The following is a 15,438-nucleotide window of genomic DNA, read 5'->3' as shown; positions in this document are numbered from 1 at the left end:
TATCCTATCTTTTCTGTCTGACACCATTGTTGTTGAGGGCTGAGCATGATGTGTGTTTTCTAAAGGGAATTAAACTGGGTTGCTAAACCCCTGGAAAGCCTCGCCCCTCTTCTGGGAGAAAAAAAACAAAAAGATGGAATATCTTTTCTCCTATCTCCCTTAAAGGTAAAAATTGTGACAGTGGAGAAGAAAGTAAATGAGATCCTGAACCGACTAGAAAAGACCAAAGTGGAGCGGTTCCCAGACCTAGCAGCAGAGAAAGAATGCAGAGATCGTGAAGAGAGGAATGAGAAAAAAGCCCAAATTCAGGAAATGAAAAGGAGAGAAAAAGAAGAAATGAAGAAGAAGAGGGAAATGGATGAACTTAGGTATGTCGAAGCTGTGGCTTTGAGACTGGCCTCAAAGATTATTCCCTGATGATTTTAATCATGTATTAGCCATTAAAAACAATATATTGGTAGAAGGAGGGACATGTAACAAGCTCAGAACCTTGAATCAGTTTTTTTTAAAAGGCATTTATATTAATGTGTTGGTTAAAAGAATTGCTTGTTTATGGCGGCAGGATATGAAAGTGGATGAAATGAAGTAACTAATTTTATTCATAGAGAAACCTTCATAGGTTATCCCTAGTTTGGTTTGGTTTGGTTTGTAAAGTTCTTCTGGAAAGGAAAAGGTGCTGTGGGAGGGGTTTACTATTTGACTAGCTGTGCTATTTAAATAAAGTTGTGTTGGCTCTAAAAACCAACGCTAGTAACTCTCAAAGCTGTTTTTAAAACTCTTTTTCTACGTTTTGAAAGTTTAATGTAGTAAGGCCTGTTTCAAAGCACTACCTTTTTAAACAGCTAAATATTTCAAATACAATTTGGCTCCTGAAATTCTAATGAAGACATGAATTCTAATGAAGCCATGACAATAATGATTGTTAGTCTTCTATTGCCATTGAAACAAATTGCCACAAATGTAGTAGCTTAAAACAACACAGATTTATTGTCTGAAGATTGGAAGTCCAGTAGTATTCTCACTGGGCTAAAATCAAAGTGTCTGGAGGCACTAGGGGAGAATCTTTCCTTTCAACTTTGAGAGACACCCACATTTCTTGGCTTGTGGCTCCTTCTCCAAAGCTTTCCATAGTCACAGTCCCCTGTCTGACCACTGCCTTCTCTGCTTTTAAGGAACAGTGTGATTAGATTGGGTTAATCCAGATAATTCAGGATGATCTCTCCATTTTAAGGTCCTTAACTAATGACATCGGCAAAGTCTACTTTGCCATAGAAGATAACGTATTTATAGGTTCTAGAGACTAGAATGTGGATGTTCTGCCATACAGTGCTGTACCCGAAGAGCCCCTAGTTGTTCTAATTAAAGGAAATTAATCCTGCAAATTCTCATCACAGAACTCCTAGATTTTTCCATGATTTTTTATTTGCAATACATACACCAAAAAGAAAAAAGGGTTACTGATAACATATATTGCCTTTGGAAATGGTGTGGAATCAGAAACATGTTGCGTAGGCATGTCCTAACCCAGTTTCCTTGGAATGCCCTGGATTCTTAGAAAGATTGTTAGGTCAGAATGTAGGTATAATGAACACATACTATTATTTATTATTCACATGCACGTGTTTCTGGTTGGGGTTCTGCTAAAACAGGCTTAGTAACTTCATTTAAAATACAGTGTTCATATGGAGAGCTTCAGAAACGTTACCCTGAATTACAATCTGCTAATATGAGGCCAACAAACATATATGTTTAAATATTTGATATGGCCTAGAATTGTGAATCTGCTTTGTGTTTGAAGTGAAAGAAACGGTATTAACACCATCAGTGAGGTAAAATGTGTGGAATTCTGAGTGATGCAGGATTTAGAGTAGTTAATTCTTTTTTGTTTTGAGTTTGGAGTGGGGGGAAATTGAAAACATGCCTTTTAGTGCCCTTTGTATGAATCGAACATAATTTTGTTTAGAAACATGATGGAACATCATATTAGGAACATAAGATGACCTAATTTACTTACAACATCGAATAAGGAAGAATAGCTAACCCTTCTGAACATTTTCCCTCTGCCAAACACTGCACTGCGAAGTGGTTTACTGCATTCTCTCATTTAATGCCAACAATAGCCATAGCAGATTTTTATCTGCATCTTATAGAAGAGGAAACTGAGCGTGAGAAGCAATCAAGAAACTTGCTACAAGCTCATGTGGCTACTTAGTCTCAGTCTGATTCTCAAACCTACACACATTACTTACTATACTCTTCTGCCCTCTGTTCAATTTATTCCATTTTAAAGTAATTTTTATTCAATTTAAATCAATCAAGTAATTTATAGTTGTCATAATTCAAATTAAACTGCATGCTACTAAAATTTAGGACATTTATGTGATTTTATGAGTTTCAAAAATTACAAGCATTTAAACAAAATTTGTCCACCAAAACACAGTTTCGGATCTTCTGGGCTTTTTTCCATAGTGTCATCAACGTATAAAATACTCCTTTTAACTGAAGGGAAAACTCAATCTTACTGAATATAAGATTTTTGCTTCAAAAATTTAATCAGTCCCACTTTCTAAGTTGTCACTAGTCATTTGTATTTTTTAATAATCTCCATGGATCTCAGAAAACCAAAAACAATCGCTATGTTTATTTCCATTAACCATATGCCACACAGACAACTTTCTGTCACATGCTGCAGAAAATAGAAGAACGTGGCACAGGGCTGCAGTGCCGGGAATGGGACACGGTGACATTGCAAGGGTTTGCTTGGCACATCCGGAACTACTGTTTGCTGTGTTCTGCAGCTTCTGTGAAATTCCAGCAATAGGCTCTAAGCTTCTGACTTGTTTTGTAATCTGTTTTTACATTTTGCAGTGCTAGCATTATTTTAATTTCTGTCTTTGAATCTTCCACCCAAGATATAGAAATCTATGTCTATTACCATCTTTTAATTTTGCATTCTTTTATTTGGCTTTTTGTGTTACTGAACCAAACATGTATTACATCAAAATTAAGTCAACCCATGTAGATGTTGAAACCAGAAGAAATAAGCAATAGTCAGGGAAACATCATAAATAGAGGATGGGTGAGTAACAGATGAGAGGTTGAGGCAGTCAAAACAAAGAGTAAGGACTATGGCTACCTGAGAGAGGGATATTTAAAAGTTGAGATGGGGTCGGGCAAATTGTTTTATGCCTATAATCCCAGCACTTTGGGAGGCTGAGGCAGAAGGATTGCTTGAGTCTGGGAGTGTGAGATCAGCCTGGGCAACAAAATTAGACTCTGTCTCTACAAAAAATAAAATAATTAGCCAGGCGTGGTGGTACAAGCCTATAGTCACAGCTACTCTGGAGGCTGAGGTGGGAGGATTGCTTGAGACTTGTTGGCTGAAGCTGCAGAGAGCTCACTGCATTCCATCCTGGGTGACAGAGCTAGATTCTGTCTCAAAAAACAAAAATAAAAAGTTGTGATAGAGACTGGGAGATCAGAATTGGAACCCACAGCTCAGGTAATTGGATTGAGAGAAGTACAAGACCCAGGTGAAATGGTAAGTCAGAAAATGTATCATCAGTTTGAACACTGACATGAACTTGGTTTTCACGCAAAGATTACTTCAGCATGGAGGATAATGTGGAAGGATTTTAGCCCGTAACTGACAAAGCAGGAATCCAAACTCAAGTCTAATCCTGAAGCCGATAGTCTGTATCGTGCTTCCTTTGAGGCAAGGAATGAACAAACCGGCAAGGCCAGAGTCAAGGTCACATGTAGGCAAGTGAAAGAATGAAAAATTAGGTACATTGTAGAGTGACTTAAAAGGTTTCCTTTGGTCCGGAATTTCATGTTGTAAGTGATAAAGAGCCTTTATAGGTTTCGTGGAATATTGGGAAAAGGTAGACTTACAGGATGAGTGAAGTAACATGTAGGAGAGGAAATGGTGAAACCATTAACTAATTAAATGGATGACAGTCTCATGAAGAACCGACTTCTTTGTACCTCTTTTTGTTTATCTTATACACATTGCCACTGCCTCCTACTGTAAATAACACTGTGTGCTGTGCCTCCTCGTGTTACCTGTGAGCTCCTTCAGGGAAGCATTCGTGCATCCTTGCGTCCCCTTACAGGTGACAGAGTGCTTTGTCTATGCAGTGAGTGACTAGTCATACATCATGAATATACTAAGATTAGCCTCCCTGGTATGGTGATTCCTTTTATGTTTCAATTTTAAAGTAATTTTTATTCAATATAACCCAAGTAACTTATATATGTCATAATTCATATTAAACTGCATGCTACTAAAATTTAGGGCATTCATATGATTTTATGAGTTTCAGAAATTGTATTTAAACAAAACTTAAAAAGCAAAACACAGTTTTTATATCTTCTGGGCTTTCTTCTATAGCATCCTCAACATATAAAATATTCGTATTTAACTGAGGGGAAATAATTCTCAGTCTCATTGAATACAATTTTTGCTTCAAAAGTTTAATTAGTCCCACTTTCTAAGCTATTGCTAATCACTTGTATTTTTTAATAATATGGATTCAGAAAGCTAGAAACAATTGGTTGGTCTCTTTCTGTTAAAACACATGCCAAACGTATCCCAGGCTAAAGTGCCAGGGTGCCATCATAGCTCACTACAGCCTCCAATTCCTGGGCTCAAGTGATCTTCCCACCTCAGCCTCCTTAGTAGCTGAGACTATAGGCTCACACCACCATGCCCAGCTAATATGCTTATTTTTTGTAGAGGTGGAGTCTTGCCATGTTGCCCAGGCTGATCTCAAACTCCTGAGCTCAAGTGATCCTCCTGCCTCAGCCTCCCAAAGTGCTGGGATTAAAGGCATGAGCCACCACACTTGTCCCCTGATATGGTGGTCTTGAAGTTAAGATCAAAACTCTGATAGCTAAAGAGTTGGAAGGAGTGCTGTAAAACAGAGGGAACTATGTATGCAAAGACCTTGTATGGGAGCAGCAAGGCAAAATGCAGGACTAAAGTCCCAAATGTCTAAAGCAGCAGGGGTGAGAGGGTACTTGGATCAAGGGGCCAGTCTACGCAGGCCCTTGCTGGCCATGTTTGTCTTCATCCTAAGAGCACTGTGAAGCCATCAGAAGGTTTTAAGCAAGCGTTAATACAATGAAGCTTGTGTTTTGAGAAGGTCACTTTGCTGACCTGATTGTAAAGGGAGCCAGAGTGGGTGTGACTAGGTTAAGAGCATTCCACATCACAGATGATGGTAGCTTAGAATATGGTGGTGACTTGGGGTGGAGAGAAGTGGATCAATGAGAGATAATTTTCTAGGTAAAACATTAGGATTTGATGATAGTTTGGATTGAGGTGAAGGGCAGGGAAAAGGGGGCTAAGAATGGAACTCCTAGGTTTCCAGTTGGAAATGAAATGGATAGTGATGCCATTCTTTGAGCTGGGGAACACTGGAAAAGAACTAAACTGGTTTGGCAGGGGGAAGACCATGAGTTGGATAGGGACATAGGAATCTGAAAATACCCTTGAGATCTCCAAAAAGATGTCAGGAAGGTAGTTGGACTAATGGAAATGGAGCTCAGAGAAAACTAAAGAAAGGTAAATTTGTTTTTGTTTGTTTTGTTTTGTTTTGTTTTTGAGACTGAGTCTCACTCTGTTGCCCTCGACTCACTGCAACCTCCACCTCCTGGATTCAAGTGATTCTCCTGCTCCAGATTCCCGGATAGCTGAGATTACAGGCATGCACCACCATGCCCAGCTAATTTTTATATTTTTAGTAAAGATAGGGTTTCACCATGTTGGCCAGGCTGGCCTTGAACTCCTGACCTCAAGTGATCCGCATGCCTCGGCCTCCCAAAGTGCTGGGATTACAGGCGTGAGCCACCGCTCCCGGCCCAAGAAAAGTGAATTTGTGCCTCATTGTCGCATAGATGGCTATTCTGACCCAGTGATTCTTCAGCCTGGTTAGATCCCCACAACTGGGCATATGGATCCATTTAAATCTTCACAAGTGATTTTCAGATGCAGTCAGGATTGACATTCTCTGCTCTCACTACTTTCGTTTCATCAACATGTCTTTCTCCTCCTACTCATGCAACCCGTTGATCTTGTCTTTTTTTCGTTTCTTTTTTTTGTTGTTGTTGTTGTTCTTTTTGTTTTTAATTCCTTGGGGATACCACTTACTCTTACAAGCTTACAGGTCTCTCCCTCTGGGTGTCTCCCAGTCTCCCAACTCATTATCTTTGACTGTGACATTTCTCCTTCCCACTGGTCTTCAATTTTCATTTTCTACAGTTCATATTTACTTGGGTGTCTCACTGTGACTTCAAATGCAGCATGTCTCAAACCAGGCACATCTTCTTTGCAACATTTTCCCATTTCTCTTAATTTTTTCAGATCACCCAAGCAACAAACCTTGATGTCATTATTGTTTCTTCTCTGTATTCCTTCTTACCATTATAGCTGTTAACTCCAGGGATTCATGCCCTCAAATTGGGGTATTACAGTAAGCCGTGGCCTGGTAAGAGTGTGGGGTTAGGAGTCAGACCTGGGTTCAAAAGCTGGCATATCTTCTTATCTCTAAGACCTTGGACAACGTACTTAACCACCCTGACTGTGCTTTCGTATTTTGTACAATGGGCTTAAAATACTCCTTGACCTATTAGGTGGTTGTAGAGGTTAGCAGTAATTTGTGTAGAAAGCGCTTTCTACAGTTCTTAGCAATTAAAGGACACCTAGTAAATGGTAAATACTGTTATTTTGAATGGACCTTCTTGCCTTGACCACTTCTCTCCTCTCTCTACTCTTGTTTGCTGCAGACTATTCTTTTCAAAGCATTGGTATTATGTAGTCTCACTTTCCTTTGTCTCTTTGTGTATTTGTTGTTGTTGTTGTTGTTGTTGTTTTTGAGATGGAGTCTTGCTCTGTTGCCCATGCTGGAGTGCACTGGTGCGATCTCGGCTCACTGCAACCTCTGCCTTCCAGGTTCAAGTGATTCTCCTACCTCAGCCTCCTGAGTAGCTGGGATTACAGGCGTACACCACCACACTTGGCTGATTTTTGTATTTTTAGTAGAGATGGGGTTTCACCATGTTGGTCAGGCTGCTTTCGAACTCCTGACTTCGTGATCTTCCTGTGTCAGCCTTCCAAAGTGCCGGGATTACAGGCGTGAGCCACTGCCCCCAGCCGTGTATTTTTTAATAGTACTTTTCACTGTAGTTATTGATGAATAAGTCTTATTTCCCCTCCTAGTAAGTTCTGTGGGTCCAGGCTTTGTGTTAGTCATCATTTTCTGTTTTCTTCTCATCCGATCCTCCACCCAGGCTTAGCACAGGGTCTTATGCATCATGGACATTTAATAAATTCCCATCGAACCTCATTATGGCTTTACACAGTTGTGTATTATGGCTTCTTGCTGAATACATTGTGTTCAGTCGCGCAATCAAGACAACATAATTGGACCCCACATCCAGCCTGATACCCCACTACTTTACTTTGAGAACCTGCCCGAGTTAGCTGGATCTTCAGCAAGTCATATAGATACCATCTCTGTCTCTTTGCTCATCCCACTCTCTGGATCTGAAATGCCCCCTCACTCATCCTGATTGGCCTGATTGGCTTGATTTCGGTTCTGCCTTGTCTGTGAAGGGTGCCCTGACAGCTCTTGCCCACACCGATGTGTTTCCTCCTTTGAATTCCTGTAGCATTTACAGTCTGAGCTATATACCTAAGCAGTGAATCATATCAGATCTTGGCTGTAGGTGAATTTCCCCATCTAAAAAGAGGGAATAATGCCACCTGTCTCGCCAAGTTATTGTGGAGGTGGTGACATGAAACAAGTGGGAGAAAGCACTTTGTAAACTATTAAGTGCTGTGCACATCTTTTTTATTGTTTATAAATATGTATCCTTTGAATGTTGCAATCTCCTTGAGCTCAGAGATTATATCTAATAGCTCTTGCGGTTCTTCGAAAGCCCCTGAGCAGTGCTGGATACACAGGAAATGTTCATCAAATATTTGTTGACTGGATCACCATATTTTAAATGTATGTGTGTATGTTTTTTTTTTTCCTTCTAGGAGCTATTCATCACTAATGAAAGTTGAAAATATGTCTTCAAATCAGGTATGTTCAGGTGGTTTGCATGAATGTGTTTGCCTTGAAATAATTCACTAAGGGTTTTTAATAATTGTGTTACTGGCCATTATTGCCTTACATGTTGCAAATAGATGACTGTGATTTGGCAACCAGGACACCACTCAGGCTGGAGTCTGTTAGGCATTGCGCCTCCTTCCCTGTGGACTTCCTCATGTGTGTTGTTAAGTAGCTCATCTCAGGGAAACAGATTGTCAGAGCCTGTCTACTGTGGAGTACAGGTCTATTCACTTTATATTTACAGGACTTTATTCTTTATTTCCCCTCTTTTCTGGTTGCAGGCATGCGAAAGTGCCTTTATTTATTAGTGTTCTATATCACTGTGACTGTAGAGTCCATATTATAATTGAGTGAGAACAAAATTATCACCTTCAATTAAAATAAAAGTACTTACCCTAAGATCTTATGTGACTAAGTGAAGCCTAAGCAACAAAATTGGTTTTTTTCATGTTCCTTAGGACCTGGGATAAAAACGGATGGTGACCTATGACACAGTACTGAAAGGATCTTCATAACATCGCATCTAATTATTTGATTGGAACTGTGTCAGAGAATTATTGTCCTTGAGGCTGTCTTTCCCAAAATTTGTCTTGAAGTATCTAGAGATAGCACAATTTAGCTGCTATTGAGCAGTCTGCAGAAAATGGAAACTGGGTGGATATATTTGGGATTTTGCATGTTTTATAGTATAGTTAAAAAATATAGTCATCCCTCAGTATTTGTGGGGGATTGGTTCCAGGACTTCCTGAAGCTACCAAAATCCTAGGATGCTTGAGTCCCTTGTGTAAATGGAGTAGTATTTGCATATAACCTATGCACATCCTTCCATATACTTTATCTGTAGATTACTTATAATACCTAAATAGTGTAAATGCTATGTAAATAGTTCTTATACTGTATTTTTAAAATTTATAGTATTTCAATTGTATTTTGAAAAAAATTTTTTTCCTTTAAATATTTTTGAGCTGAGGTTGGTTGAATTCACAGATAAAGAAATCAAGGGCCAACTGTAACAGAATTTAAGATCCCTTGTAAGTCATCTAGTCAAACCCCAGATTTAATGCATGAATTAGAAGTAATAGGATTTTACATCATGTCTATATCTACATATGCTTCTAAAAATTTGTAAGAACAACATTCTTATTCCCATATCTATGAAGAACTAAATTTATGAGGCTCCTTTATGAATCGGAGACGTTTCTTTATAATTTATTCCTGAAAAATTCCAGAATAGCATTATTAAATTAAATAGAGCTTTGAATTTGAAGTTTAGAGATTTAACTGTCATTTGCTAATCATGAGGGCTTAAAAATCCCTTGGACAAGGGAGCTTTGTCACAGTGGTTGGGTCATTTAAACTCTCTGAGGGAGTACTGATCATCGGTAAAATGGAGACATATTATTCCACAGGGCTGCTTCAGAATTGAAGCAAAGACACATCGATGTGAAAGTCTTCCTTGACCTACTCTGTAAATAGTCATATTTTTATACCTTGTTCATATAGTCTTTGGTTGCTATTTTTCCATAGTATCATTATGAAAAGATGAGATGTGTTTAATCCTTTCTGGAAGCTAATTTCAGATTTCTTGAAACTATTGGAACGGTTTATCGCTAAACAGTAGTCTTTAACATACCACAACTCAGATGTCATTGTTGGGGTTATTTTGCTTTTTGAACTTTTCTGTATTTTAGAGGCTACTTTCCACCAGAAATCTAGCCCCCATATTATTTCATGACCTTAGTCATTTCATTCTTATTGTGGATTTTTAAAGTTTGTATATCATTCTAGAGTTGAGAAATAAACAAATGCACACACACATATATATACCTACCTACCCACCTACATACATACGTATACAAACACCATCTGATCAGTGATGGATGTTAAAAGTCCCAAGACTAGGAAATTGAATTTGTAGCCCAAAAGATTGCTAACCTTTCTACCCTTACTCTCCCCCTGTTGCTTGCAACCCCTGCTCCTGAGCTCCAAGTATGAATCAGGTTCAAGATTCCAAGGAAGTTTTGCACTGGGTGTTTTTATTCTCTCTTTCAGTGAAAATGTTTTTATAGTTTTTCTCCATACTTTAAAAGAATAGACTAATTCTCCTTGTAACCATCTTCTGTTAAGGGATATTTGTGTTTTGGTTTTTTTCCATAAGTTATTGGAGTACAGGTGGTATTTGGCTACATGAGTAAGTTCTTTAGTAGTGATTTGTGAGATTTTGGTGCATCCATCACCCGAGCAGTATACACTGTACCATATTTGTAGTCTTTTATCCCTTACCCCCTCCCACTCTTCCCCCAAGTCCATTGTGTCATTCTTATGCCTTTGCATCCTCATAGCTTAGCTCCCACATATCAGTGAGAACATACAGTGTTTGGTTTTCCATTCCTGAGTTACTTCACTTACAATAATAGTCTCCAGTCTCATCCAGGTCACTGCAGATGCTGTTAATATATTCCTTTTTATGGCTGCATAGTATTCCTTTGTACATATATACCACAGTTTCTTTATTCACTCATTCATTGATGGGCATTTGGGTTGGTTCCACGATTTTGCAATTGTGAATTGTGCCCCTATAAACGTGTGTGCAAGTATCTTTTTTGAATAATGACTTCTTTTCCTCTGGGTAGATACCCAGTAGTGGGATTGCTGGATCAAATGGTAGTTCTACTTTAGTTCTTTAAGGAATCTCCACACTGTTTTCCATAGTGGCTGTACTAGTTTACATTCCCACCAGCAGTGTAGAAGTGTAAACAATACAGATGTTTTATGATCCAATTTAGAACGTGATCAGTTGATTTTTCAGTTAAAGGCAAGTGTTTATATAATAGAGGACTCAAGTTTTAATTTAGCTTATACAGGTTCATCAAGAAGAGTAATTACTGTAATTCCAAAACATAGCCCCAGACAAGTGGGAACTCTGCACATCTAACTCACAGCCTTTACAGGGAATGGCTTAAACTCTCGTTGATAACAACCCAGACTGTCTTACTGAGTTGTTCATCTTCAGTGTTTGGGATCTAAAGCTGGCATTTGAAGATACTAAATGACTCCTTCAAACATTGCTACTGCTTTTATTTCAGATTAAGACTCTAGGGTAATCATAGTCTTGGCGCCTGGATATAGCACAGTCATTAGTCTGCTCTTTGTACAATTATCGAAGGCATTTTTACCGTGGCTTCTGTTCATCATGCTAATGGAAGAGAAGCACAGAGAAAACCACTAAGTGAAGCTGGAGCTAAAACCAGACTTCACAGAAACTAATGTTTTCTACCTGTATCGTATTTCTCTACCATCTTTAATAAGGGCCATTTAGATGAGCCTTAGTCCGATCCCTTTCTCTAACAATGCTGGTGTCAAGCAATGGGAAAGAGAAAGAAGATAAAACAAATGGAGTGTTCAGGTTGTGACACTGGCAAGCAAATCATAATGCACACTCTTAGTGAATGTTGTCCAAAAAGGAGTCAGGGCTCTACCTTTGTGTGTGGCCTTCAGGACTTGCTCATAAGCCACGCAATAAAATCAGTCCCTTTGTGCTGTATACTGTTATGCAGGTTTTTTAAATTAAAAAATGTCACAAACCAGCTAACTTGGTAAACTAGCCTATGTTTGACTTCCTAATGGCCTTTCCTATTAAACAAGAAGAAGAAATCAGAGCCATGTTGTGAAGTCCCAAATCTGTGACAATGTTGAGGCTCAGATTACTGGAACTTAGGCCAGAAATAGTTTGCATATTGGCAGAATTGCTGGCATGAGGATATTGAGGTGGTGTTTGCTTGGTACATTTGTTGAAGGACCTATCGTGTTTTCTTACAGTCACATTTGTTTTGCACTGTACTAGGTCAAGTGGGACTTACTTCATTATTTAGAAATCAGTGGTCACTTATTGCTGTGTGATCAGGCCATGTAATGACACCTCACGGAATATAGCTATTAATTCAGCTATCTCAGAAAACTGACAACTTAAGATGGAGAAGTGATGAGTGAATTTAGGTATTTTACTTTCTGAACTCAGCAACTGAGATGAGAAGGCAGCTTGCTAATTAAGATAATTGTAAATTTTAAATATTGAATTATTTTCAAGGCTTTTATGGTCTCATTTTTTTGTTTCCTACAGGATGGCAATGATTCAGATGAATTCATGTAAAAGGAGAAAAGGACCTTTGAAAGATGTGAATGTAGAGACAATTGCAGACCTTTTGGTTTCATCTGTGTTCTGAAGTATAAAATATAACCAAAATTCTACCTTCATCCTACCCAGAAATTATTGATTTTCGAGTTTTAAAATTTGTACCTTTTTTGCTGACAGAAAAGGATCAGATATGTATAAAATAGTTGAACTTGACAGCATATAACCTAACGTGAAAATGTTTTTGCCAGAACATGTCTTGGTACCTTGTGAAAGCAGGCTACCCTTGTTCTTGAGATAGACTTTAAAATGAAACAACTCTGAAAAGTACTTCTGTTGCTCTGGTCTGTCCCTGAAAACAGATGTCTTGAAACACTTCATATTCTTAAAATAATCTTCACTTCTGTTAAGAAGAACATGTTGGTGGGTAATTATGCGAATGTTTCCCTGTCCCTGATTTCCCGATTAGAAAAAGGGGCGTATGGGTTTTGAAAAAGAGATTTTTCAGAAGATTGTAAGCTTCAGTATTCACGTTCCATCGTGTCGTCTGGGTCTGTAGTGTAGTGACCCTCAGCAGTCTGTCCCAGCTTTTATATCCTTGCTTCCTCTGAGCAGGGGCCTCCATCTTAGTATCATCGTATTTAAAGAAATTGATGGTATTCATCAAGGTGGGGCCTGTGGCAGTTGTTGCCTGAACACCAAGTAACCCAAGCCACCTCTGCGACAACTTCTGGGCCCAGGAGTAATTTCTCAGCATTGAGGGTAAAATAGGATGGAGTGCTCTGTTGATCATTTGGGAGATGTAGGTTACCTGATTTGTGCCTTGGGATGCAGCGTGAAGCAGAAGTCCATATTGCAATTATGATTTTAGAAGGAACTAAGCGTTTCACTAGCCAGCCAAGTAATTATTTTCTTTACCTTGAAGTCATATTTGAGTTGTAACCCCAGAGTTAATTTCTCATTGTAGATTCAGTAACTTAGTATGTAACATTACTTCTCACGTGAACCACTCACTATCTGTTGTGATTCTGAGCAGAAGATGTCTTTTGATCGCAGTTATGTAAGGCAACCCCTGTAGAAGGAGACAAAACAAGGAGAAAGAGAACAAAGCCTGTCGGACCAGAGGCAAAGAGATGGATATTTTACTCACACCCACAGCAGCAAGAATGACCTTCTGCAGCAGATATTCCACCTGTAATAGCACTTTGGAACTGTGGGCAAAACCAAAAGGCTAGTGTTTCCATTTATTTCATGTTGGTGAATGGGGTTGAACTGGAAAATTCACTGAGGCATAACTCACTGGCCAAATTTTGAGAGGGGATAGAAGATGACTTTAGAGGTGAGTGGTTTTGTTTATGTGTCTAATGATATTCTGCAATTTTAAAAGTTATAATAAAGTATCATTTTTTTTATCTGGAAGGATATTGATATATGTATTCTTAGAATTTGCTATAAAAAGGGTAGCCCCCATTCCACAAGCTGATTTTGAGGGTGATCGTACTGTAAAAAACCTCATCCATCATAGGCTTAGTCTGACAGATTCTGTAGGGGGCTATCATCTTTCTCCTCCTCTGCTAAATGCCTCTTTCTTCTAGCTGCTCACTGGGTCAAAGGGATGTCCTTTCTCAGATATACTCTTGATTGTGAATTCATAGCTGTGCTCCTTCCGTATTTCAAGAAGTCCGGCTTCTCAAGAATTCCCCCGTTCCTCACACTGCAACACGTGTAGATAGCGCCTTTGAAGAATACCTATATTTTTACTATAGTATGAGAAGTCCTGGGGCTCAAATTTTAAACATTTCCTAACTCTCAGCTTACACTGGTTTAAAATGTCCAGGTCTCTCTGCTGAATTCTCTTGTTGAATTCATAACTGTCCAACCTCATCTGTGTTGATTCCTACGCCTCCACCCCCCAGCCTCTGTGTTTTATTTTTTCCCCATCTCTGTTGGTCCCAGGGAAAGCAAGGACATTTTCTTTTGAGGACTTATAGGTTGATCGCCCACAGGTCAAACTGTTGGCATTGAACCGCTCTCATTTCTTGCTATTGGATTGTTTCCTAAACGTTGGATAGGGGAATTCGAAATTGTTGCTATTTTTATGAGCTGTGCCCTTGATCAAATCTGTGCTGTGGGTCTGAGTCACTTTGCCAACACTGTCTTCAGTTTCACCACTCTGATCAGCATGCAGGCGAGGGGCATGTTTAGTTTACTTCCCTAACTGCTATATTCTATAGCTTTGGACTTCATATTTCTTATCCACTTTTATCTAGGCTTTATGAGCAGGGGAACTTTGTCACCGTGGTTGGGCTAGAACAAATCTTAAGAAGTGTACCGGCCGGGCGCGGTGGCTCAAGCCTGTAATCCCAGCACTTTGGGAGGCCAAGACGGGCGGATCACGAGGTCAGGAGATTGAGACCATTCTGGCTAACACGGTGAAACCCCGTCTCTACTGAAAACTACAAAAAACTAGCCGGGTGAGGTGGCGGAGCCCGTAGTCCCAGCTACCAGGGAGGCTTAGGCAGGAGAATGGCGTGAACCTGGGAGGTGGAGCTTGCAGTGAGCTGAGATCCGGCCACAGCACTCCAGCCTGGGTGACAGAGCGAGACTCCGTCTCAAAAAAAAAAATAAAAAAATAAATAAGAAGTTTACCAACACAGATGTTGAGGAAGTTTATCGAAAAGCACTGACATTAGCAGAATAGGTGATGGACATTAGTTGAATCGCTTCAGTGTCTATGTGTTTTGTTGTATTGTCTTTAACTTGTTCTTGAAGCATGGATTTCAGCGAACCTTTCAGCTGTTCAGTGCCAGCGGTTTTCCCCACTCAGAAAAGATGGTGTGAGCCATACACACAGCCGGCAGGATTAGACGGGGAGAGTTTCAGCTGCAGCTTCTAGTTTAAGACCAAAGCCCTTCCTCCCACTGTTGCATCTGTCTGAGAGGGGAAGTTCTTGTTTTCCAAGCTGGAACTGTTTATGAGGAAAACTGAGCAGAGTGGCAAAATGGAAAAGGAACAATTTTCTAATTTTTCCTGACACGTGATATTGAGGCCTGCTTTTTCTTTGATTTGAGGTACAGCATGTGAATAACAAATTTCCATGTTGAAAATGATCATATTAGAGTGACTGGATGACCTTTTGATTTTAAAGCAGACTAAAACCTAATCAGACTACAATGAAAAGTA

General features: G+C 39.4%; 1 protein-coding gene across 3 annotated transcripts in view; it reads left to right on the top strand.

Annotated features, from left to right (window-relative positions):
* CCDC25 (coiled-coil domain containing 25) overlaps nucleotides 1–14,709 on the top strand; it is a 40,783-nt gene extending 26,074 nt beyond the window's left edge. For 2 of the 3 annotated variants that reach the window (XM_023216798.2, XM_023216797.2), the window contains 3 exons: nucleotides 166–368; nucleotides 8,048–8,093; nucleotides 12,244–14,709. In XM_023216798.2, coding sequence (XP_023072566.1) covers nucleotides 166–368; nucleotides 8,048–8,093; nucleotides 12,244–12,273 — 279 coding nt within the window. In that variant the 3' untranslated portion in view covers nucleotides 12,274–14,709. Of the gene's footprint in view, nucleotides 1–165; nucleotides 369–8,047; nucleotides 8,094–12,243 lie in introns of those variants that run through there. The other variant, XM_026453967.1, reaches the window with a different exon arrangement.
* The last annotated feature ends 729 nt before the right edge of the window (nucleotides 14,710–15,438 follow it).

This window comes from Piliocolobus tephrosceles, chromosome 7, assembly GCF_002776525.5.
Source record: "Piliocolobus tephrosceles isolate RC106 chromosome 7, ASM277652v3, whole genome shotgun sequence".
Classification (NCBI taxonomy): domain Eukaryota; kingdom Metazoa; phylum Chordata; class Mammalia; order Primates; family Cercopithecidae; genus Piliocolobus; species Piliocolobus tephrosceles.
The sequence above is the reverse complement of the archived record's forward strand: the minus strand, read 5'-3'. Positions and strand labels throughout refer to the sequence as shown.